The sequence below is a fragment of the Oryza sativa genome, chromosome 12 (genome assembly GCF_034140825.1).
Source record: "Oryza sativa Japonica Group chromosome 12, ASM3414082v1".
Classification (NCBI taxonomy): Eukaryota; Viridiplantae; Streptophyta; class Magnoliopsida; order Poales; family Poaceae; genus Oryza; species Oryza sativa.
The window spans coordinates 22,860,482-22,883,315 of record NC_089046.1 but is presented as its reverse complement, the minus strand read 5'-3'; the positions used below and the strand labels follow the sequence as shown (position 1 = coordinate 22,883,315).

Genomic DNA, 22,834 nt, shown 5'->3' with positions numbered 1-22,834 from the left:
TGTAGGCACCCACCTTTTCGTCCGTTGTGACATTAGTTTACTGATTTTTCGTAACCTTTACCTATTATTAAAATAATCTTCCTAGGTGGCCATACGTGAAAATGATCTTCACCTGGAAAAATAAATGCACCCCGTCTAAGAAAATTGTATTCATAATAGTGGGTCCTCCCACTGCAGCCACCACCGCTGCCCAATGCAGTTGCGTGCCGCGGCCTGACAGAGCCGACACCTGCTGCAGTCCACGTCAGGAGCAGAGAAGTTGTTTTTATCAAAGTAAATTGTTTACTCCGATAATTGTTGGAGCGGGATGGCAGGACGTGGGGTGGGGTGGGGAGCAGGGAAGTTGTTTTTATCAAAGTAAATCGTTTACTCTGATAATGGTGGGAGCGGGATGACAGAACATGGATTGAGGTGGACTTGATGCATCAAGAGCGGGATGACGGGACATGGATTGAGGTGGACTTGGGCTGATGCATGCTTGGCGCTCGGAATACTAGGAGCACACTGCGCTCCTAGTAGTATCTCTATATAATTCATAGATTTTTCTTTTGTTTTGTAATGAGTACTCCCTCCATTTCATATTATAAATTGTTTTGACTTTTTTTTGTTTAACCAAGTTTATAGAAATATTAGCAACATCTATAATACCAAATTAGTTTTATAAAATGTAGCATTGGATATATTTTGATACTATGTTTTTGTGTTAAAAATATTGCTATATTTTACTACAAACTTGGTCATACTTAAAGAAAGTTTAACTAGGAAAAAAATAAACCTACTTCATATATAAAATCACATACCTTTTATCCAAAAATTGAAACTTTCAACTAAAAGATCAAAAAAAATATTCTTGGCTCAAACTTTCAATATAATATCCCAAAACTTTTAATCCAAAAACTGAAACTTCCCAAAAAAAAAAATCAAAAACTTTGTGCTCATGGCTCTCAATCTTTTGATACGAAGTTACAAAATTTGGGAAAACTTCCAAACTCCTCACGTGTCAAGTTGGGATGAAAACGGTCGGAAACGATCATAAAACAGGCTCAACCATTACCATAACCATATTTTTCTCAGAAACAAAAACGATATCGGAAATATCGAAAAACCAGAAAGGGCAGCTACGTTGGATGGGCTCTCCAATTTATCTTAATTTAATAATTCCCTCAATAACAAGAAAAATGATCTCCAGTCAATTTCTTGACCATTGTTCTATAATTTTACTTATAACAAAATTTTACTTATGACTTTATAAAATCCCGCAGCTAGGGGTGAAAACGGTCACGGAAATTCCCAATCGACCGGGCGCTGTTTCTGTTTAAGGGGTACCGTTTCCGACCATAACGTTTTTGGCTATTTTAAAATTTTGTTTTTTCTAATTTCTTTCTGTGTCGTATTAATGTCGATATTGAGTAGTTTAAATGATAAATATGTTCAATTACCGACCGATCGAGCATCGTTTCTGAAGAGATGCTACTGATTCCGACTGTTTTCACCCCTACCCGCAGCAACTTGCTGGATACCACCCAACAAACATATAAAAAAAACACACCATGTTCTAGTGAGCATCTTGATCGTGGTAGGATAGCTAGCTAAATAAAGGGACGGATGCGACAATGGGTGCTAGCGAATAGAGCTTTTCTGCCTTGCTGAATCGTCATTGATACAAGGAAAGATGGGAGGAGGAACAAGCTAGAGGGAGAGGAGCAATAGTTTGGGGGATGATCCCCTCCATTAAATAATTTCTCATTCTGGATGTGTGCTAGGGATGGATAAATAATGTTATCCCAAACAGAAAAAGTTACGTACGGCCGGGTATGTGCTTCACGTGAAATGGGAAATATATGTACAATCAATGACGACTAATTTGGCAGCATGCATACGCGCATGGGCCAGTTTGATTCGATCAGCAACCGGACCACTGAGAGCAAAACACATGCTGCATGCATAATGCGTTTATATACTCGCTCGTGTATCACGCATATCAATGATCGATCACATGCAACACCGACATATTAAATTGACCCATGCATCGATCAATCCATCTCTCTAGCTATGCCTATAAATATACGCCATATTAAGCAAGCTAATTAAGCTAGCTACATATATATATATATATATATATATATATACTCTCTCCAAAGTTTACATTGCTGATATATAGCTCATCATCATCAATCGATCATGGCCGGAGTTGTGAGGTCGGCGGCGTGCAGCGGCGGCGAGGGGGAGCGGAAGACGTCGTGGCCGGAGGTGGTGGGGCTGTCGGCGGAGGAGGCGAAGAAGGTGATCCTCAAGGACATGCCCGACGCCGACATCGTCGTGCTTCCGGCGGGGTCGCCGGTGACCCTCGACTTCCGCTCCAACCGCGTCCGCATCTTCGTTGACACCGTCGCCGGCACCCCCACCATCGGCTAGCCTCCCTCATCTGCCTTCCTTCAGCGCCCGGGCCCCCGGCCATCTTTATCTTAATTAAATAATGATCACATGCACGCAAGTGATATGTACTGTGTGCATGTTTCGATCGATCCATCCCCATCTGAATAATGTTTTACCGTCAATGTTTTTTTCCTATGAATAAATATGGAAGAATCTTCTCCCATCGAACGTCCGACGTCCCAAAAAAAAATCAGACGGTATTCCGGTGACCAACGAGTGAAACATCAAATTATATATGACTAGTAATATACCCGTGCTAACGCAACGGTGATATTTAGTAGAGTAAAATGGACGGGCGGCTCTTAAACTTGTAGAGGTGTATCATCTAGGTCCCTAAACTCTTAAAATGCATATCCAAGTATCAGAACTTGTCATAGTATGTTCTCTAGGTCCCAAATCGCTACAACCTTCTGGATCCTACATGATACTGATGTGGCATGCCATACGTGCATGACATGGCATAATTTTGACTGACAAATGAGACCCATTTAAAAAAAATTCTTTTTCTTTTTTTCTTCTTTCTTCTCTTTTATTTTTCCTTTCTTCTCCTTTCTCTATGACCCAAGCAGAAGAAAGAAAAAAAAAAGAAGAATGAGAAGAAAACCAAAAAAAAGAAAAAGAAAAAGAAAAGAAGAAAAAAAAGACCCATCATGTCCATGTGGCATGCCACATTAGTGCCACATAGGATCTTAGAGGGGCTGTGTCGATTTGGGACCTAGATGATACACTTTGATAAGTTCCGAGACGTGGATCCATTTTAAGAGTTTGGGGATCTAGATAACATAACCCTACAAGTGTAAGGACCGTCTATGTACTTTACTCTGTAATCTCCAAAAGTTAATATTGTTTTTAGTCAAAAAGAAGTTAATATTGTTTTAATTATAAAGCATAGAATAAGGCTGCTGGATTTATTGAAGAAATAGCACCTATAGAACCTTTCAACTGATATTTGTAACTATTGGTTCTATAGAAATAGCACCTATAGAACCTTTCAACTATTTGTATAATAATAACTTTGGGATTTGAAGGATCAAATAACAGTGACTTCACAGTCGAAGTATGTGCTGAAAAAGGAAAAATAGAAACGTTGTTGCTAAATGAATAGAAATGCCCAATCCCCAGCTCTCAAAAACAAATAGAATGAAAAAAAAATTGAGAAACCGAGGTTAACTTCAACTGCTTCTCTGTGTCAGACTTGGCGAGCGAAACCTTCAGCCGGTGGCGAGCGCACATTACTCTTCACTATGTGTAGGTATCAGCTAAATACCAGAAGCGTCCGTATTCTATTCTAACAAAATACATATATTATCTACCCTGCTTATCCCTTGAAATGACAAATTGAACTGCAGTCTGAAAATGAGACATAATTTTATCAAAATACTAATAGTAATTAGAGAAGAGTGGCACTTACATTGTACTCGGAACAATTCTGCAAGCCTCTCTACATATAAAAGCATCCGGTCAAATATCAATGGTTGATATACATGCATGCATGGTTGCTTTTTGCAAAACATTCGATCAATAAAGGAAAGGGCTCTTTATATTTTCTTCGGTACAACATCTAACAAAAAATAAAACACAACACTAAATGCTGTAGCAATTACCAGTGTACATATTCTGTAAACATATACTTATAGTAATATGCCTGTGCTAATGCTTCAAAGCCAATCAGTAATGTAAATTAAAAGCATAGGATGAGATGGATTTAAGTTAGTATATTGTTGATTCCATAGCCGCATGCATAAAATAAAATCACAATTTTTATACATTTCTAACTATCTACAACACATATAAATTCGACCAGCTATTAATTTATCGTGTTCAATACAGTGTATTACAAAAATATTTTTCCTCACTTTTATTCCCAGTGCAGCCTCTCTTCTCCACTCTACATATCCATGATATGTACATTTTCTTCAGAGAACAAGTACTACAGTGTTAATCAGAAAAAAAAAGGACCGTGGAATTGATATGCATAACATCATTTGGAAAATGCTTAGTAATAGGACAAATCTGCCCGAAAAAAAGATTACCAATATTTGACTCTGGCATGCCAACAACGAGAAGAAATGTTTACATAATCAATTGATACTTTATTTATTACAGTTCTAATCCAAAGCCCAAAGGTCAATAATATTAGCTCGTAGGCAGCTACATATATCACTACATTCGTCATCTGCCCTCTTAGCCTTGAAGCCTAGTCATTCATTGATGGAACATATTACCAATCTCACGAACCACATAGTAAATATTCAGAAGGTACCAAGTAGCCAAGCACTGATTATTATCAGTTTGCTGCTCTATGCAAAAAGTAAAATATAATAAATAATAAATAAGAAGAAGAAAGAAAGAAAAAGGAGAATGGAAGTTCAAGAAATATTAAATACCAAGGTGCATCTTTATTTTTTACACATATGTACATGTAATGGCCAATCACATTCCAGCATTTTTTACTGCTGTTACAGCAGAAGGTGCATTTTGAAAAATCAAGAAATTATCTGGTTTCGAATTGCACTGAACAACACGCAATGCACCTGCATCAGGTAAAATTATAACACCGTGTTTAGTCCAAAGAACATTTTAAAGGAAATAGCACTTACATGGCAATACCTCAGATTGAGGGCAAATTACCCTGTTGCAACAACCATTAGTAATCCATCAATTTCGTCCCAAATCAATTTCCGGAGAGGAAGATATCTGATGCATTCAGATCCAATTGATAAGCCAAAACCATAATGTCTTGCTTGCAATTCCTATCAGGCAGGATCAGAGAAATGGACCTGCTCACGCGCATGAGCTTGGAAGTAGATCAGCCAGTGGCCTGGTTGGTGTCGACTCGGGATCAGCGGCGTCCGCGCCGACGGCTGCAACGTCAGGCGGATGGATGCCTCCACACTTGCAGGCTTGCGTTTCCCCAATCTTCGGAAGGGGAGGAGATCGCGTTCGCGTGGGGGAGGGGGAGGAAATCACGCGCTTGCGTTGCGGCGAGGCGATCTGCAGCCGGCCGGCTCAGGGAGCAATAGCCAGGCTTGGGGAGGGGGAGGCGCTACTGCGGCCAGGGCGACGATTGTGAGGGACATCGGCGCTGGGAGAGGGGCGGATTGGCGGATTGCGGGATGGCGACCGTATTCTCGGGCGTTTGACGCGCGTGGGAGGTGGAGACGATCCTGAGCATTGGATTTCACAGAGGTGATCTGAACCGTTGAGTGATGAATGTAAGAGTGTAGGAGAGAAAGATGAGTAAAATGAGTTGGTGAATTATAAGGTAGATGAAATAAAAAAAATCAGCAACTGACACATTTAAAAATTTTACCATTTTCATTTTCGTTCCAATCGATTACCATTTTCATATGGCTTGGCCGGTAGAAAGTCGGAAACGAACATCGGTCAGCTAAGAATTTCCGTTACCGTTTTCATCCCAGTATCAAGATTTGACGAAGAAGTTGTCGGGTCTCCTTAACGTCGCTGAGGAGTGACTAGTGAGGAAGGGCTCGTAACGCCTCGCCGAGTAGAGTAGCGAGGAAGAAGGGAACCCGGGCTCGCCCAAATATCACTGCGTGCCATTGGGCCGTGCTTGGGCCGGCACGAAGCACGATGGGCCATGCCGTGCTAGACCGGCACGGCCCAAGTCCCCACAATTACCTGAGTGTGCCCAACGCTCCAGATTTAATTTCGCATGTTGAGCCAATATGCTTTATGGCTAATCTCAAACACAAGCACTTAGCTGGTTTTTCACCTATAGTCTTGATTTTGAGATTTTATTTATTTTCGGCTATGAAGTAAGAAAATTATCAATGCCTTCAGTGTCCAGACTTTCAGGTGTTGAGAGGCTGAGGTACAAATGAGAGCTTCTGGGATGAAATATCAAGCAGTAAAACATTATCTCAAGAAATGCAAGCACCAAAAAAGATCAAACGAGTATCCCTTAGCCTCCTCATTTGTGGGTTGAACACCAATACGGTGACAATTTCATAACTGCTGATCAAGATATGGCTCATCAGCCAAATGAACTCTGCAACTCTGCACGAGTTCACCTCTGCTGGGAGCTATAGTACAACAGTGACAATCAGTCATCGGTCAACTGCCTGAGATAATTTTGAACGCATTCATCTGCATAATGACTTGGAAGTTGGAGCTTTGCTGGTATTGTTCTGAACCAATTACAGACATGCCAGGAGATTTGACAACAGAGAGTAATCGGTCAAACGCAAAAAAGGGAATGTTGGGTATTACAAAAAAGGGGAATGTCAGGGTGTACAGTCATGAGAAGGCCGAGCTTTGGTATAAGCTACTTTACTCTGCTGATCTGAACTCATACATAACCCCTCAAATCAAGAACAAGCACTGCATCCAGTTCTTGCACTGATCTGGGAGCATTACTCTACAAGCCATGGTGTCAGAACAGATTCCCATTCGCAGAGTTCGCCTTCTTTGAACCATAGAGCTACAGACAGAAAATGTGTAATGAGTTTATCATCTGTTTGTAAAGAACAAAATAGCAGGTCACAATAAAGTTAAGTCCAAGCTAACAAACATGCACGTCTCTAAGCACATAGTGCTGCTGAATTATTATTTTTAAAAAAAAAAAACATGATCCTAATCACTGTGTCAACTACTTCATTCTTCGTAGTACTTAAAACTCATGATTCTATGCACCTTATATTGTTATACCATGACTACTGGGAAAAGGAGTAGAACTTACCGATTTCACGCTTGCCGTTATCAGGACTGTCACTTCCATGGACAACATTCCTGGAAAGCAGAGTCCATAAGAAATTTAATTTCTTTGACAGAGATATATATGCAGAGATATCCGCTAAAATGTGAAAGATGTGGTAGATATAATAATGTTAAAACATGAAAGGTTGTTTGATTCCAACCTTCCTGTTTGAACTGCAAGATCGCCCCGTATGGTCCCTGGTTCAGCTTGAAGGGGATTAGTAGCTCCTATTAACTTGCGAGCTGATGCAACAACACCATTCCCCTCCCAAGCCTTACAGAACAGAACAACAATAAATTTAATTGAAAACAGTTTACTGATCAAAGTGCAGAGTTACAAATATGTTTGGTTCTTTACAAATATATATACCATGCAAACAACAGGGCCAGAAGTTATGTACTCGATCAGACCGGGAAAGAAAGGTTTTTCCTTCAAATCCTTGTAGTGCTCCTGTGCACATAAGAGAGAATTAGCAGCTCGTTGATTAAACATAATATACTCCTGGTGATTCCCTTCCTATGTGAAAACAAAGATAATACTGTATGCTCTGACGGTGAGCAGAAACCAGGTTTAACCACAAATTTCGATGGCATTTCTACAAAATTTTCTCCAGCTGCTTGGATATTTAATGGATCACTTTTCGTTGGCTGAATACAAGAAAAAGTGACTCGAAAGAACTATCTCAGCAGTCAGCAAAGAATGAGTACTTTGGATGATCAAGGCTGTCCTGAAATAACATACCAGACAGACATGCTATTTATCATTTATTCGATTGTGAAATTTCCATTCACAACAATAAAACTGTGATCTCCTCAAATAAGTCCATTCAAGTCTTGGCAAATTGCCCACTACCAAGAAAATAAACTGGGCATGATATTTTGTCATGCCACGCAACCATGGTATATTTTGAAATGGCACCATTGCTCTCCAACGATGATTAAATGGTGAGTCCCCAGATGGTGGAAGAAAACACTTTACTTTTGAAGAAAACGGTGGATATTAAGAGGCAAACCTGTGCCAAGTCCTTGGGGCACTGAAAAAGCTTTAAGCCCTTCAACACAAAGCCTTTCTTCTCGAAACGGGAAATAATCTCGCCAACCTATATGAACGAATCGACAGGAGTGTTTATCTGAGCTGAAAGAAACTATAATGGAACTACAGTATTCAGTAATGGAATATATTACGTCAAAAAAAAGTAATGGAATCTAAAGTTAGAAAAGTAAGTAAAATGATATACCAGGCCTCGCTGAACACCATCAGGCTTGATCATAATATAGGATTGCTCAACCTACAGAAAAAATAGATTTAATCTTATGGTTGATCAGGAAGAGATCACCTAAGTGGAGAGTTCTCAACTTCTAACTGAAATAACAGAATATTGAGGTAATCAGAAATGTCTGACATCTATTATATAATAAAAGTCCATTAAACTTCCTACAAATGCTCCCAAACTGCCACGTGTACCCTACAAACGCTCCCAAGCTGCCACTTGGCACTATGATAAATTATAGAAATTCTTAAAATTCTAAAAAAAAAGACAACACCCAACCGTTGATTTTCATTTAATCTGGTGGACCCGATATTTTTAACCATTAGATCAATCTATAAAGAAAAAATAATCCTCCAATCCCTATCAGTATTGTACCTACGTGGAGTCGTAGTAGGTATACGTACGTACTTGGACCCGTATGCCTCCTCTCTTCCTCCTCTGTTCCCTCTCTTATTTCTTATTCCTATTCTTATGCAATATTAGGTAGAAAGCACAATAGGTGAGCACAATTGACAATTAAACAAATATAACATCTAAACTGCTTATATTTAATCTTTCAAAAAGAATGTCATGTTTTGGTTACAATTTCTGACTTTTACGTGCCATTTAAATAATTCCAAAATATTATGAAAAAATAACGATATAGATTTTATCATCAAACATAATTACACAATAATTAAATTAGAAAATAAATTACTCCCCGGTAAGTCAAAATAATATAATTATACGTGTCTTATATTATATTATATACTATAAACGCTTATAAATTGCCACATGACTCTTTAATAAATTAGAAAAATTCCTACAAATTCTAAGAAAAAAAGAAAAATATCTTTAGCATTGATTTTCATTTAAAATGTTAGACCAATTAATTTTAACCATTAGATCTATATAAAATAATATAATGGTGTGGACCATGCGTACATCGATCTAATGTAAAGGATATGAGAATGGTTATAGCTTCGTTCGTACACTTACGGAAGAAGAAAACATTATATAGTAGTCTAAAAAATCGAGATTCATTTTTCTTTCTGAAACTTAAAAAAATACTAAAAGTCCATTATACTTCCAATAAACATTATCAAGCCACCACATGCATATTCTACAAATGCTCCTAAATCATCACTTTACGCTATAATAAATTAGGTAAAATCCTATAAATTCTAAAAAAAAGAAAAATATCTTACCATCGGTTTTCATTCAAATCGGTGGACCTATTAATTTTAACCATTAGATATATATAAATTAATGGTGTGGGCCATATACATTGATCTAACGCAAAGGAAAAGAGATCGGTTATAGCTTCGTTCGTACATATAGAGTACAAGACATTGGATAGTAGTCTAAAAAATTGAGATTCATTTTTTTTTCTTGAACTGAAAAAAATTAAGACTTTGATCGGTCACAATTTTGCCCCCATCGACATTACTCAGGACACTGTCAGCGTGAGGGGGCAAATTAGCTTGGGACTACATGTATGTATCATGCATGACCGAGCTAAAAGCTTTATCTACCAATTATTTTAGAAACTTAAAAGTTAAAAACTATTTAGTATTTAAACTACCATGGTTGTATAAATGGCTAATTCTTTCAAACAACAAAGATAAAATAGGATAAGCATTGTAGGCTTCATATTTAGGATTATGCAATATAAACATAATCACTAAAGGCCTAATGCATGTTAGCTAAGATAAAATCACAAAGTGATTGTTTGCATTATGTAAAATCCTAATGTTTAATCATAAATTTTAGAGTAAAAATATTTAAATCATGACAACAATCATACCACACTACATAATAATCACACATGCGGAGTTATTTTTCGCAATGAAAATTATGTTCCTGCTAAGCTACATGGAGTCTCACACACTCTACACGAAACAATAAACTATCTCCTACGCTGCAAAATCAATTTAGACTCGAGAAGGCTTTTTATTTGAAATATATATTGTGTCACGTGGACCGAAGGCATCCATTAATAAACAATGAGACAATCAAGTATACAGAGAAAAAAAAGCAAGTGCATCTCAGCAAAGGATACAGTAAGTTGTAAAATATGTAGCCAATTTGCTACATACCAAAAGGAACACCAAAAGTAACTATCAAGTTCGTTGATTGTTGGCAAACAATGATATCGGCACAAAGATTTATATATACCATTATTTTCATAACCAATCAATGTGAAATGACAACTTTAAGCCACTTTTCTAACGTTTTTAATTGAATATACAATTATGTTCATCACATTCTAAACAAATGATTTCCGCGAGAATATTGTTCTCATGTTCCTCAAATGTGCAGCCTCCTATGTGATGAGCCTTTTGCCTCGGACTCATGGGCTACCTTTAGAAATAACTTTTGTAATGTGTTTACATATAACTACTTTAGTGGAGTACTTAACCCAGAAGGTAGAGTTGAAGCTTTTACACAGTGAACTATTTTAGTGGAGCACTTAACCCGCAAAAGTAGTATTGAATCAATCTATTCCATTGGTTACAGAGGAAAAAAAAGTTCATTTTACATCCTAACGATATTTTATTCTTTTAAACTTTTTTTCTTCTCTACATACAAGTCATATTTCACTTTGACACATCAGGAGATGAAGGTCAATGATAATTAAACGAATACACTAAATTCCACGACCTGCATGTAAATGCCTCTAAGGTGTCAATACAAAATCAATAAGCATTTCGTATAACGATATGATTAGAAATTTCCTACTAATTTTTATTTTAAGACTCATATTAACTTGGTATTTTTCTTAAAAATACTGTAGGATCCTACGCATAAGAATCACTATCTTACATATGTATATTTGGTCAATTTAAAAAGGTGATAGCAGGTTAGTAAAAAATATATATTTATGAGCAATTAAAGTTTCTCAAGATTTTTAAAGAAAAAATACAATGAACATTCAATTAAGAAGGGAAACACCTCACTTTAATTTAAACTTATTTTGTTAGACATGTTTTCGAAACGAAATAAAAACATGCCCGCGCAAATGCGCGGGCTACCTTCCTAGTTTCATAAATAGACAGATCCACACTTATTCTGTGAAAATAGAAGCGACGAACTCAGGTTCCATACTTAAGCTAAGTCAAACAGCATCCGTAATACCTCTCAGATATAGGCATATATCGTGCCATGAAAAGAATAAGTGGACATAAAAAATGAAACAGTTCTACAAGTTCTGCTGATCTGCATCTTTGATTTCAGGGATTAAATGCGTAAGATTAATAAAACCAACATTGATGCACTAACACGTTACTGAGATTAGCAAACAGAAAATGGCTTTATGCTTGAGGGGAATAATGAAAAACTACAAGAATAAATTTGGCATCCCTTCAACATAACTCAATTTTCTCAACTATGCATAAACAGATTTAGATTGTTCTACAGTACCCCTTCACTGTGTATTTAAGACATTGCAAGTTGCAACAACTGTCATGCTGCATCGCAAAATGAGATTGCCTAAGGAAACTTGGACCTGTTCAAGTACTGGAATTTGAAACACGTTGTTGAATAATTCAAACAATCTCACAGTAGAACCACAGAGATCATTGCATTTATTAACAAAAAGAGTAAAAAAAATGAAGACCAAATTTTGGAATTCTGATGGGCACAAAAATTCTACATAATGACATATATAGCAAACATCTTCAATTGTACTGCACGAACTAGGCAGCAAATTAGATGGTTATCAGAGCATCCAAAATAATTGCCATGACCATTTCCATATGCGCATCACGGTACAAAAGCAACTCCTACTTGGCAATCAACACAATGTAGCATGCCTAAGTGCCATATTTTCATCAGTACTGTCTGCCGCTGACAGCAGCAAGGCAAAATTCTTACTTTCAGTTCAAGTTCGCTTCCTTTTTTTCCAATAACTTATGTCAATAACCATAGAATATTCCAGAAACGGGTACTAAAATTTTAGACTGACTCTTCTCAACAAAAAAGGAAATTCAGACTGGCCAAAGCAACGTATGAATATGTGGGACATTTCAGTGAATTATCTGTTCAGTTTTTGCAATCAATAGGGAGCCAAAAAAACGATTATCTTCATCTGTGCTCAGCTAGTAGCATGTCTTTTTCTTCCCCAATCTATCAAAAAAAATACGACTCGGGCCAATACAACAGTAGAGTAAAAGTCTGAAACCAACATCACAACCAAACCAAATTGCCCCTCTCAACCCACAAAAAAGGAACTAATCTTTTCCTGCAATTTGGACCAAACGCGAGTAGGTAAAAACAAGGGGATTAATTCGAGAGGTGACCAACCGACGACGCGACGATGCGGCCGGCGGCGGAGACGCGCCCCCTGGCCGCCCTCCCGCCCCACGCGGCGCTCAGCGCGACGCGGCCGCGGGACCCCGGGGAGGCGGCGGCGGCGAAGGAGACGGCCGCCGGGCGCCGGGACACCGCGGGGGAGGTCGCGGCGAGGAGGGTCGGGGCGGGGCGGGAGGTCCTCGCGAGCACGGCCATGGCGTCCATCCCGGTAGCTGCTTCTCCTCCAACGTCCGCGCGAGCGAGCGAGCGACCAAAGCAGCCGCCTTTTTTTGGATTAGGGAGAGCGGAGAAGAAGAAGATGATGAGCAGGAGCAGAGCAGAGCAGCGGCCATCTTGTCACATTTTTCAAGATTTGTTTATTCTCGAGTTGTGAAGTGCCGAAAATACCCCTGCCTCTCATTTTCCTCCTGCATGGGGGTGAAAAAATGGACCTGATTTGTCCTCATTTCGAGTCGCTATATACCTCGTTCGTTTATGAAAATTATATTAGGAGTAGTCTTTTTAAGGTTAGCTGAACATAAAATTAATAATTTCTATGCAATGTCGAAGAGTCCTCGTTTAGTGGGATTGTTCATATTGTTACAACCTCTAGCATATGGTCAATGATTTGTTGTCATAAGTTTGCTCGATTGAATTTAGTACTAAGATGTTTGAATTTTTTCAATAAAAGTACTTTTTCGAGATAAATCTATTTATATTGTTTTATGTTTTCAAACTAAAAGTTATCCCGATTATTGATAGGCCAAGCAATAAAAAATAACCAGATTTATCATAGAGCACAAATATTTGTGATCACAGGGTGTACGCACCCTTGTTTCAAACAGAAATGAATGTATACGTGCTTCATACACCACTATCGACTCCTTGATTGATCTCGCCTCTACCATGTACAACATGTTATTAGTCGTTTTAGATTGTTTTTCCTAGTCCCGTTTCTCTCTGGTTGAAATCAATAAGGTTAATATGGTATGAGTTTTTGATATAGCCGTGTTCTATATGGTTTTATTCATCGGGAGATACCATTCTTCTATAAATTAAGGTAAGATGTACACCGCTCTTCTACACTATGCTGGTCCTCGAATCATCGCTAAACGGTGATGCTTACCTTCTTGGCATGGTACATGTATATACATGTGATGTGATGCTTATTTTACAAGTATATGCATTGATACTTGGAGCGAAGAATAACATACTTTTCTTCAATGTTCACTTCATTAGAAGAGAAAAAAGATGCCTCTCCATCCAAATGCCCAATAAACCATAGCTGCACAATGATTGACTTTCCTTACACCCCTTATGGTTGCATACTTAATCAACAATTGCCATCCAAAAAAGTGTGATTCCACAAAGAAAAATTGTGAGCATCTATCATAAATGTATATCTACTTCATCCTAGTATCATATATGTACGGCAAGTATAATAACCTTAGTTTACATGCAAACGTTATCACTCAAGCCATATCAACCTACATCCTACATGAATGAGAAAGAAGTAATCATATGTTCGTTGAGTGTGAGCGCATAGCCACCAAGTACTAGCTGTTGTGCATGAGCTAGTCCAAAGTAAAAGAGAAAGATTTGAGACTCGGTAAAAGATAAAATAATTTTTAAAGAAAGCATTGAGAAATATTGTTGTATATGTATATGGCTTTCAAATTTAGGTGATTATTCTTTAGAGCCAACAAAAGGTCATCTTATTGGCTGTTGCCAATTTGAAAGTGAGTTTAGCTTTTGCAACTCGTTCGTTTACTATGAGTATGTTTCCTAAATTATTAGACGGTGTATTTTTAAAATAAATTTTTATATAAAAGCTTATTTTAAAAAAAATCAAACAAATCTAGCTTATCGATTTAATACTTAATTAATAATATGTTAAATGTTTTTATTTCACGTGCAGAAAAAAGCTAAGTCAAATTGTTGCCACTGCTTCCTCCACACTGCCCACTTGTCCAGTGGTTGCCGAGGTGCTTATTCCTACACCTAATTTATGGAGGTCAATAACAAAATTATTATTGTAATATACTTTTTTTTATATAGTACTAGCTCATTTCACCCGTTGTTATGTAAACTCTTTAGCCCATATTGTATATGTGGCATCTGACGACCGTCCAGTATAAAAAGCATGAGGCCTACTGGCCTACTTACCGTAAAAAGTCAAATGATACACTTTGTATTCAAAACACATGTTACCGGTGTACACATGCATAGACCAAACGGAACACCTCATTTTAGTAAACCTAGTCTGACGCTTTCTATACAGCAACGCGGTACCTCAAGGTTTACGCCTTCAGGCGGATCACGCACGGTGGAGACGGACGAGCGCGAGAAAGGAACAAACCGAACAAGTGGACCCACCCACCCGTGGGCCCATCCACTTCGTCCACCACACCGCATCGCACAAACCACACAACACCGGTTCCGACCAATCACATCCGTCCACGTACCCCCCAAACATCCCCCGGCCCCACACACCGAATCCCCCCGCACAGCGCGTAAGCCGCCACCGACGCGCTGGCACTCCCACGTTCAAGCCCTCCTCACCACCCTCACACCTCACAGACAGGTGGGACCAACAAAAACCAGACCCACCTGTCAGTGACGCGGTTCGGACGAATCCCCCGTAGCCGTAACACGATCTCCAACTTTCCTCGTGGGCTCCACGTGGCAGTGGGGAAAGCACGGGTCCCGATGATATCGCCCACACACCACCTCTCTCTCTTCTCTCTCTCCCCATCTCTCTCTCTCCTCCTCGACTCACCGTCTCTCTCTCTCCCCTCCCGTCTCCGGCGATCTCTCCGGCGGCGTCTCCGGCGACCGGGCCACCGCCGCCGCCGCCAAGGAGCGCTCCCCCTCATTCCCCAGATCGGTAGCTGTCTCGTCGCCGTCCCCGATCCTCCTCCTCTTCCTTTCCCCCAGATCCACACCCCCCCCCTCGCGTACTCGCTCTTAGCCTCCGCGGCGGGAGGTGGTGGTGGTGTGGGCGGGGGGTGAGCTCGTGAGTCAGATCCGGTGATCTGTGCGCTGTTGCGGTTGCCATGGACGACTTCCAGGGCCTCCTGGCCCGCGACTTTGGGCTGCGCCCGCAGGGGAAGGCGGCGCCCATGTCGGCCGCCCGCGCCGCCGCGTCCTCCGGATCCGCCTGGTCCAACTCCAGATCCGCATCGGCGTCCTCCGCCGCCGCCGCCACCGCCCCGCCCGCGCCCTTGTACGATGACCTCTTCGGGGCCGCGGCGCCCTCCGCCCCGCCGCCCAAGGCCGCGCCCTCGCCCTCCCTCGACGCCATCTTTGACTCCTTCAAGGAGCCCTCCGCCCCGGATGCCCCACCCAAGCCGAAGCACTCGTCCATGCCGGTGTTTGACAAGCCGGTCTACGATGACGACATCTTCGATGGGGTTCCCGGGGTGAAGAGCAGCTCCTCGGCGCGGTTTGACGATGTATTCGGTGGCAGCCACGCGCCGCCGCCACCTGCGTACGATGATCTGCTTGGGGGATTTGGGAGCAAGCCGGAGGTGAAGGAGGTGCTGCCGGAGGAGAAGAGGAAGCCTGAGCCGGCCGCTTCATCGGCTGGGTTTGATGATTTGATCCCAGGGTTTGGCGGGAGGATCCCGATGCGTGCCAGGTGAGCACACCTTTTTGCATGGGAATTTCGGGCATTATGTTGTCTACATGTGCAATCTAGGAGTAAATTTAGTAGTAGTTTGGATCAAGCGGAAGCTTTGTCGGTATGAGCCAACTCGGCAACGAGAGAACCATGTGATAATTCAGTTGAGTTGGACAAATTATGGACTCCCATATCTAATTTATGTTGCATTTGCTTAGATTTTAGCTTGTTAATGTGCACGTGCGATTGTTTGAATTGGTAACTTATACCAGTTGAGGTAGGAAATTCATTGATGGCTTATATCTTCAAATCTATTTGGTAATTGAATTTATAGGCTATTTTCCATTAGGTATGATCTGTGTTGACCATTGAATATCAATGGCATCTTGTGGATAAACTTATGGGCATCTTGTGAATTTTATGGGCTCTACTTCGATTTTACTATTAGAAACGCCTAGGAACATATGCTATGCTTTTTATAAGCATTCCCTACTTTCCTAAAGATACCAGTGCACTTTCTCAGGCAAACTTGCTTTGGCCTCTATATTGCGTTATGTGGATAATACAGTGTATGCTAGGTTTATTATGGTTTATTTAAATTGCACATAGTTCATAGAGAATGTTCAGCATGCATTAATGACCGGATGTGGTAGGTTCATAGGCTGCACAACTTTGATTGCAAATTACCTTAGGTTCAAATATAACGCTTTATAGTGATGGAATATGTAGTGAGTTATGCAAGAAGAATATCTACGAGGTTCTGAAATTGCTTTGTTTAAAGAATGATTTGGATCTTTTTAATCTAAAATATGTCAATCATATACAGATTTGTTACCATAAATTCCCTCATCCTTTTTTTTTTTGAATCATAGGGAGACTGTTGGAACTAAAGATAAGAATGTGTCCATGTCAACGTCTAAGCCAGCTAGCATGGCAAGTGACCCATTTGATGTTCTTGGTACAACTTCAACCTCAAAGCATACATCTTCAGGGATATTCACGGATCCCTTGGATGAACTGGGCAGGCCTGCAAAATCTCAAGGGAAAAAACATGATAATACTGCTGTTGACAGTGGCCTATTCGAGGACTCAAGCACTTTTAATCAGGTCCCAAAATCAGAACCTCTGTTTACCTCAGAGTTGAATGATGACTTGAAAGATAGGAATGGCTCCACCAAAGATCGAGATTCAAGTCCTGTGCAAAATTTTTCCAGAAAAAATACAACCCAAAAACCTTCTGTGGAGAACTTCGAAAATATCTTTCCTAAGTCACAGTCTGCTCGATATTCTGATGTTCATGTTGACATTGGTGCCTCTGGTTCAGAGAAATACAGTGGGAATGGTATGGATGACCAGTCTCCAAGATCTGATGAGTCCGAAGATGAGATCTGGCTTACAGTTTCTGAGATTCCCCTCTTCACACAGCCAACTAGTGCCCCACCACCTTCAAGAACACCACCACCTCTTGCTGTTAAGCAAAAACCACATGGATCACAAGCAAAAAGAAAAGATGACAATTATCCACGCCGGTCTAACCAAAACCACAATCATCACAGAAGCTCGTCAAATCAAGCTGGTTCTTCTTCAATAGATGAACTGGAAGATTTTGCCATGGGCAAGTCTCAAAGTTCTGCCTATGACAATGCAAATCCTTTTAATGAGGAAGAATTTGAGCATAGTTCATCAGCAGCAGCATCTGCAGCTGCTATGAAGGAAGCAATGGATAAAGCTGAGGCAAAGTTCAAGCATGCGAAGGTTGTACGGGAAAGGGAACGCGATGCAAAACATAGAAATAGAGAACAGCAGGAACAAGATGATGAAGCAAGGTTCAACACCCAGGATCATGAAGAGAGAGATAGGCAGGAAAGACTAGAACGGGAGAGAGAGATGAGACAAAGGGAGGAAAAGGAGAGAGAGCAAAGAAGACTTGAAGAGGAGAGGGAACTTGAGAAACAGAGAGAAAGAGAGAGGGCTGCTAGGCAAGCTGTGGAAAGGGCTACAAAGGAAGCACGGGAAAGAGCAGCTGCAGAAGCACGTGCAAAAGCAGAGAGGGAGGCACGCCAGCGTGCAGAGCGGGCTGCTGTTCAAAGAGCTCAAAAGGAAGCACGTGAGAGGGCTGCTGTAGACGCTAGGGAACGAGCTGAGAGGGCAGCTGCTGAAGCGAAGGAGAGGGCTGCTGCTGAAGCCAAGGAGAAGGTTGCAACTCAAGCCAGGGATAGGGCTGCAGCAGAAAGAGCTGCAGTGGAGAGAGCTCAACAAGAAGCAAGGAGGAGAGCTGAAAGAGCAGCAGTAGAGAGGGCTGCTTCTGAGGCTCGGGAACGTCAAGCTGCTGAGGCTCGAGAAAGGCAGGCTGCTGCTGCTGCTGCTGCAGCAGCTGCAGCAAAAGAAAAACAGAGTAAACCGGACGATCTTGAGTCCTTCTTTGGTATGGGAGCTCGAGCCAATAGTGCGCCGAAGCAAAGGGCTCCAACAGCGGTGATTACTCTACCAAAACATGCATGCTAAAATTTTGTTCATGGCAATTTTTGGGTTATTGTTTTACCAACTGTGGACGTTTCAGGATTCGATGTTCAATTCTCAAACTCAAAATAGAGGGGCAGCATCTTCTGCTTCAGCATCTATGCGGAAGGCATCATCAACAACAAATATTGCAGATGACCTATCTGCAATATTTGGAGGAGGTACGGATCAACCCAAATGCAGCAGTTCTGAACATACAAGGTTTTGCAATATTATTGGCTATCGCTATAACTCATTTGGTTGATTTCTTTTCTTTTAGCTCCCACATCATCTGAAGAATTTCAAGAAATTGAAGGAGAGAGTGAAGAAAGAAGACGTGCTAGGTTCGAACGGCATCAAAGGACCCGTGAACGAGCGGTAATGTTGCTAATGATTTTAGTAACTAAAATAGATATTTGTTTGTAACTTGCTGTTATAATTTGGTACTGTGGACATTCATTTTATGTTCCTGAATTTTATCATTTACATGTTATTTTTTTCTATTTATTAAGAGTTGTGATGCATGAATTTGAGTTGCAGTGCCATTTATTAACTTCACCGTGTATGCAGGCAAAAGCCCTGGCTGAAAAGAATGAACGGGATATGCAGGTTCAAAGGGAGCAGGCTGAAAGACATGTAAGTACTTTTTATCTTTCAATTGCCCAATTTTACTTCTTTTAAATACTTGTCATACTGGTTAGTCTCCATTTATTTTCATATACAAGTTTACTGATGATGTTGTGGTGCATTTTATTTGTTGAGTAAATTACACTCACGGTACATGGAACTTGTGTGGTGGGTGCAAATAGATACAACCACTTGCAAATTGCTCACTTTGATACAATAACTTGGCTAGTTGGTGTTTACCGGGCCAAAATGATCCACACAAGTAAAATTGCTCTAAATTAGCACACACTAATGATATGACAGCATACACGTATGACTGTGATTTGGAGATCTTATTTCGAATCCAAATAAAAAGAGGAATTAGATGTGCAAAAGTTTATTTTTCATGTCCAGGATAGAGTATTTATTTCATTTATTGGGAAAATTTGATCCTCTATATAACTCGTCTAATGTTTATTTATCTGTTCAAGACCAAGACAATTTTTATCTGTACATTTAACTCCTAAAAGAACACTTTAATTTTCATGTTCATGTTCAGATACTCTTTCATCGAAAGTGTATTTAATGATTGGGCATTTTTAATTATTTTACTTTTTTGTTGGTCTAAATCTTGAAAATATACGTTGTCAGTATAAAATTTTGATGTGTAACAATAATTACACACCAGTATGTAATGTATCATATTTGATCAATTTTACTTGTGGATCGGTTTGGCCCAGGTTTGCACAAACTGGCCAAGTTATTGTACTGGAATAAGCAATTTGCAAGTTATTGTACCTATTTGCACCCACCATACAAGTTAGTGTACCATGAATGCACTCTCTATCAATATTTTGCTAATGGCTAGTTCCTTTGTTTCGTTATCTGTTAATCCAGAGAATTTCAGAAACAATGGACTTTGAGATTAAGCGATGGGCTGCTGGAAAAGAAGGCAATTTGCGTGCATTGCTATCAACTTTGCAATATGTAAGTCCTTATTCCTGATGCTGCTAAAAATTGAATCAATTATCCTTGTCTTCTCAATTTTTCTATTCATTCTCTCGGTGTTATTCTTGCAAAGAAAGTTGCTTGACTCTTTTGCTTGTCTTCTGGAAGCCATACTTTTCCCTGATCAGTTTGGTAGTGCAATTTTTAACGTAGAGTGTGTTCCTTTATCATGGTCACATTTCAACACATGATATTTTCTATCCAAGGGTAGTTCCGAGGTAATTTTGTTAAGCATGCAGGTTCCAGTAATTGTATTCCCTGCTACAGCTTTTTGTAAGCTTTGTTTTCACCTGTGGTGACCAAAACCATGGTATTGAGGTGAATAGGTGATATCAGATAGTTTTGGTTTCTTGCTGATGTTTGAATGTAACATAGCTGAGTGGCTCAAAGACCAGATTGCTGGATGGGCTGAATATCTTTTGTTTTTCTAAGTCTTCCAGTAAAAACGTTTATCTGGTGTTATTCTCTTGGTTTGCCATTACCTGCATACAGTAGCTCCTTCCTCGCAAGCTATAATACATACTCTGTATGTAAGTAAATAGAAAATTGTGAAGGACTAATAATTACTCCTATTCAACAAACATTGCATTTTAGGGCTAGTTTGAAGAGAATTATTATTAATTCTGTTCTTTCTGACAGGTACTTTGGCCAGAATGTGGATGGCAACCTGTATCCCTGACTGACTTGATTACTGCTGCTGCGGTTAAAAAGGTATATAGAAAGGCAACATTGTGCATACATCCTGACAAGGTGCAGCAAAAGGGGGCAAATCTACAGCAGAAATATGTTGCCGAGAAGGTGTTTGATCTCCTTAAGGTGTGTATGCTGCCAAAATATATTCACAAACCATAATAGCAGCATGCTGCTTCACACTAACAATTGGTCAACCGTATGTTTTTATTTCCCTTTTAGTTTATTGTGGAGAAATTAGGGACTGCCTAGCTACAGAGCCTAACAGGACTTATTAATGTGTTTTTCCAATTTTAGGACATTGGCCTCTACATGGAAACTGACTATTTGTCAATTATGAATATTTAGGATCTTTCACTGTACATTTTGAGATATTATTATTCATGTGTGGTCCATTGAGCCAAATAAGGCTTCCTCTATGATTTCACATGGAAAGTGCCAAGGTTTGACAGTTTTCATATGATTGATGGTACACTAGAATAACCCATATTAATGCAAACTTTGGTTTGTGTCCACCTGGACCACCACCTGGTGCCAACGCAAGTATATCTGGCATGCCCTGCCTACTATGCCCACAACCAAATTAATGCAAACCTTAGTAATGGCCTGATAGTCTGCCTAGAGGAACCCAAAAGCAAATGCTTGACATATACACGATACGATAATTTAATACATCAGATTGATCTTGTTGATATTTAGTACTTTGGCTAGTATATCTTACATTAGCTTACTTCTTTATACAATGTTGCATATTTAGGATCTTATTATTTATTTTTAGCAAGAAAAAAGAGCTTGTACTCAATTGTTTTCCCTAAAATTGTTTACCAAGTGCCGGGACTTTTAAAGAGTTCTATTTTCTAGTGTTTCCCATTACATCCTTTTGGTATAAACTTTAATTAAACCTCCTCTATGTTTGCACAAAACAGGAGGCATGGAACAAATTCAACTCAGAGGAACTCTTCTAAACGGCCTGCGCAAATGAAACATATTGCTCACCAATCTTCACCTGCATGAGGCAATCGGGGTGGGACAGCACCTCATAGAACAACCGAGCTGGAGCAGTCGGTCGGCGGACCCATGAAACGATGAAGTGAAAGTTCCACCATAATTACAATTGTATTGTTATTACCAATATTGTTTGTTTTATTATACACCCTCATCTTCTCCCTTCTGTATGTGTTGATTCAAATGACATTTCACAGCCACATGTGGTGGCCCTGCGGCAGACCCTCATCCAGTAGGTGTATATTAGCGTTCTTTTTGCTCGGTTGATCCAGGGTTGTGTAGCAGCGGATTTGGGGTGGCCAGTGTTGTGGTTTTTGGATTAGGCACAGGGTTTATTTACCATGGAGGGCCCAAATTGCATGGATCATGAATGTTGCCAGTTTGATGCCATGGGCTTTTCGTAAGTTCAATTATCTTGTTTATAGTGAACTTCTGGAACACACATTGGGGATGTTCCTCTGATTCCTGTGTGATTTTGTATAAAGTTGATCTGGAATTTTGATTTCCTCTTGTTCTCTGTTACCGCTTCGTTATTTGCTCGTTCCTTGAACGTATAACGCTAGTATCACAAAATCCTGTAGAGTTTCCTTTAAAGAGTAAATTTTACGGAACTTCATGTATTAACCAATTGTGCATAAGTCATTTGTTTTGGCATGTTGCTTATAATGGTATTATGCTCCTATAACTTCAGAAAACAGCAGCAGTA

The 22,834-nt window shown here is 40.0% G+C and overlaps 3 protein-coding genes and 1 long non-coding RNA gene across 5 annotated transcripts; 2 read left to right on the top strand and 2 right to left on the bottom strand.

Annotated features, from left to right (window-relative positions):
- The first annotated feature begins 1,940 nt into the window (after nt 1-1,940).
- LOC9271283 (subtilisin-chymotrypsin inhibitor-2A) lies at nt 1,941-2,599 on the top strand. The gene has a single exon (XM_015762576.3). It carries the CDS (start codon nt 2,182-2,184, stop codon nt 2,413-2,415), a length of 234 nt encoding a protein of 77 aa, XP_015618062.1. The 5' UTR covers nt 1,941-2,181; the 3' UTR covers nt 2,416-2,599.
- Nucleotides 2,600-3,416: 817 nt separating this feature from the next.
- LOC107279726 (uncharacterized) lies at nt 3,417-5,547 on the bottom strand. 2 transcript variants are annotated; one of them, XR_010738240.1, is made up of 5 exons: nt 5,217-5,547; nt 5,047-5,133; nt 4,824-4,970; nt 3,848-3,877; nt 3,417-3,719 (listed from the first exon to the last, which is right to left on the bottom strand). It is a non-coding gene; the product is annotated as an uncharacterized lncRNA (long non-coding RNA). The 2 variants fall into 2 exon arrangements; XR_001542017.3 differs by lacking the exons at nt 3,417-3,719; nt 3,848-3,877 and having other exon boundaries at nt 4,502-4,970.
- A 980-nt stretch (nt 5,548-6,527) lies between these two features.
- On the bottom strand, nt 6,528-12,995 carry LOC4352460 (nucleoside diphosphate kinase 1). The gene is made up of 7 exons (XM_015762777.3): nt 12,711-12,995; nt 8,394-8,444; nt 8,169-8,255; nt 7,526-7,606; nt 7,317-7,429; nt 7,139-7,188; nt 6,528-6,880 (listed from the first exon to the last, which is right to left on the bottom strand). Exons 1-7 carry the CDS (start codon nt 12,921-12,923, stop codon nt 6,813-6,815), a joined length of 663 nt encoding a protein of 220 aa, XP_015618263.1. The 5' UTR covers nt 12,924-12,995; the 3' UTR covers nt 6,528-6,812.
- A 2,430-nt stretch (nt 12,996-15,425) lies between these two features.
- Nucleotides 15,426-22,633, top strand: LOC4352459 (auxilin-related protein 2). Its single transcript, XM_015764533.3, has 8 exons — nt 15,426-16,338; nt 17,193-18,795; nt 18,881-19,001; nt 19,100-19,197; nt 19,390-19,455; nt 20,323-20,412; nt 21,073-21,249; nt 22,050-22,633. Exons 1-8 carry the CDS (start codon nt 15,755-15,757, stop codon nt 22,086-22,088), a joined length of 2,778 nt encoding a protein of 925 aa, XP_015620019.1. The 5' UTR covers nt 15,426-15,754; the 3' UTR covers nt 22,089-22,633.
- The last annotated feature ends 201 nt before the right edge of the window (nt 22,634-22,834 follow it).

Bases quoted from the DNA above. Each gene is read 5' to 3' on its own strand.
- LOC9271283 (XM_015762576.3), top strand. From the start codon at position 2,182: ATGGCCGGAGTTGTGAGGTCGGCGGCGTGCAGCGGCGGCGAGGGGGAG.
- LOC4352460 (XM_015762777.3), bottom strand. From the start codon at position 12,923: ATGGACGCCATGGCCGTGCTCGCGAGGACCTCCCGCCCCGCCCCGACC. The intron at 8,256-8,393 runs GTATATCATTTT...TCGTTCATATAG, and splicing joins ATGGTGTTCAGCGAGGCCTG to GTTGGCGAGATTATTTCCCG. The intron at 6,881-7,138 runs GTAAGTTCTACT...TTCTGTCTGTAG, and splicing joins TAACGGCAAGCGTGAAATCG to CTCTATGGTTCAAAGAAGGC.
- LOC4352459 (XM_015764533.3), top strand. From the start codon at position 15,755: ATGGACGACTTCCAGGGCCTCCTGGCCCGCGACTTTGGGCTGCGCCCG. The intron at 19,198-19,389 runs GTAATGTTGCTA...CCGTGTATGCAG, and splicing joins AAAGGACCCGTGAACGAGCG to GCAAAAGCCCTGGCTGAAAA. The intron at 19,456-20,322 runs GTAAGTACTTTT...CTGTTAATCCAG, and splicing joins GGGAGCAGGCTGAAAGACAT to AGAATTTCAGAAACAATGGA.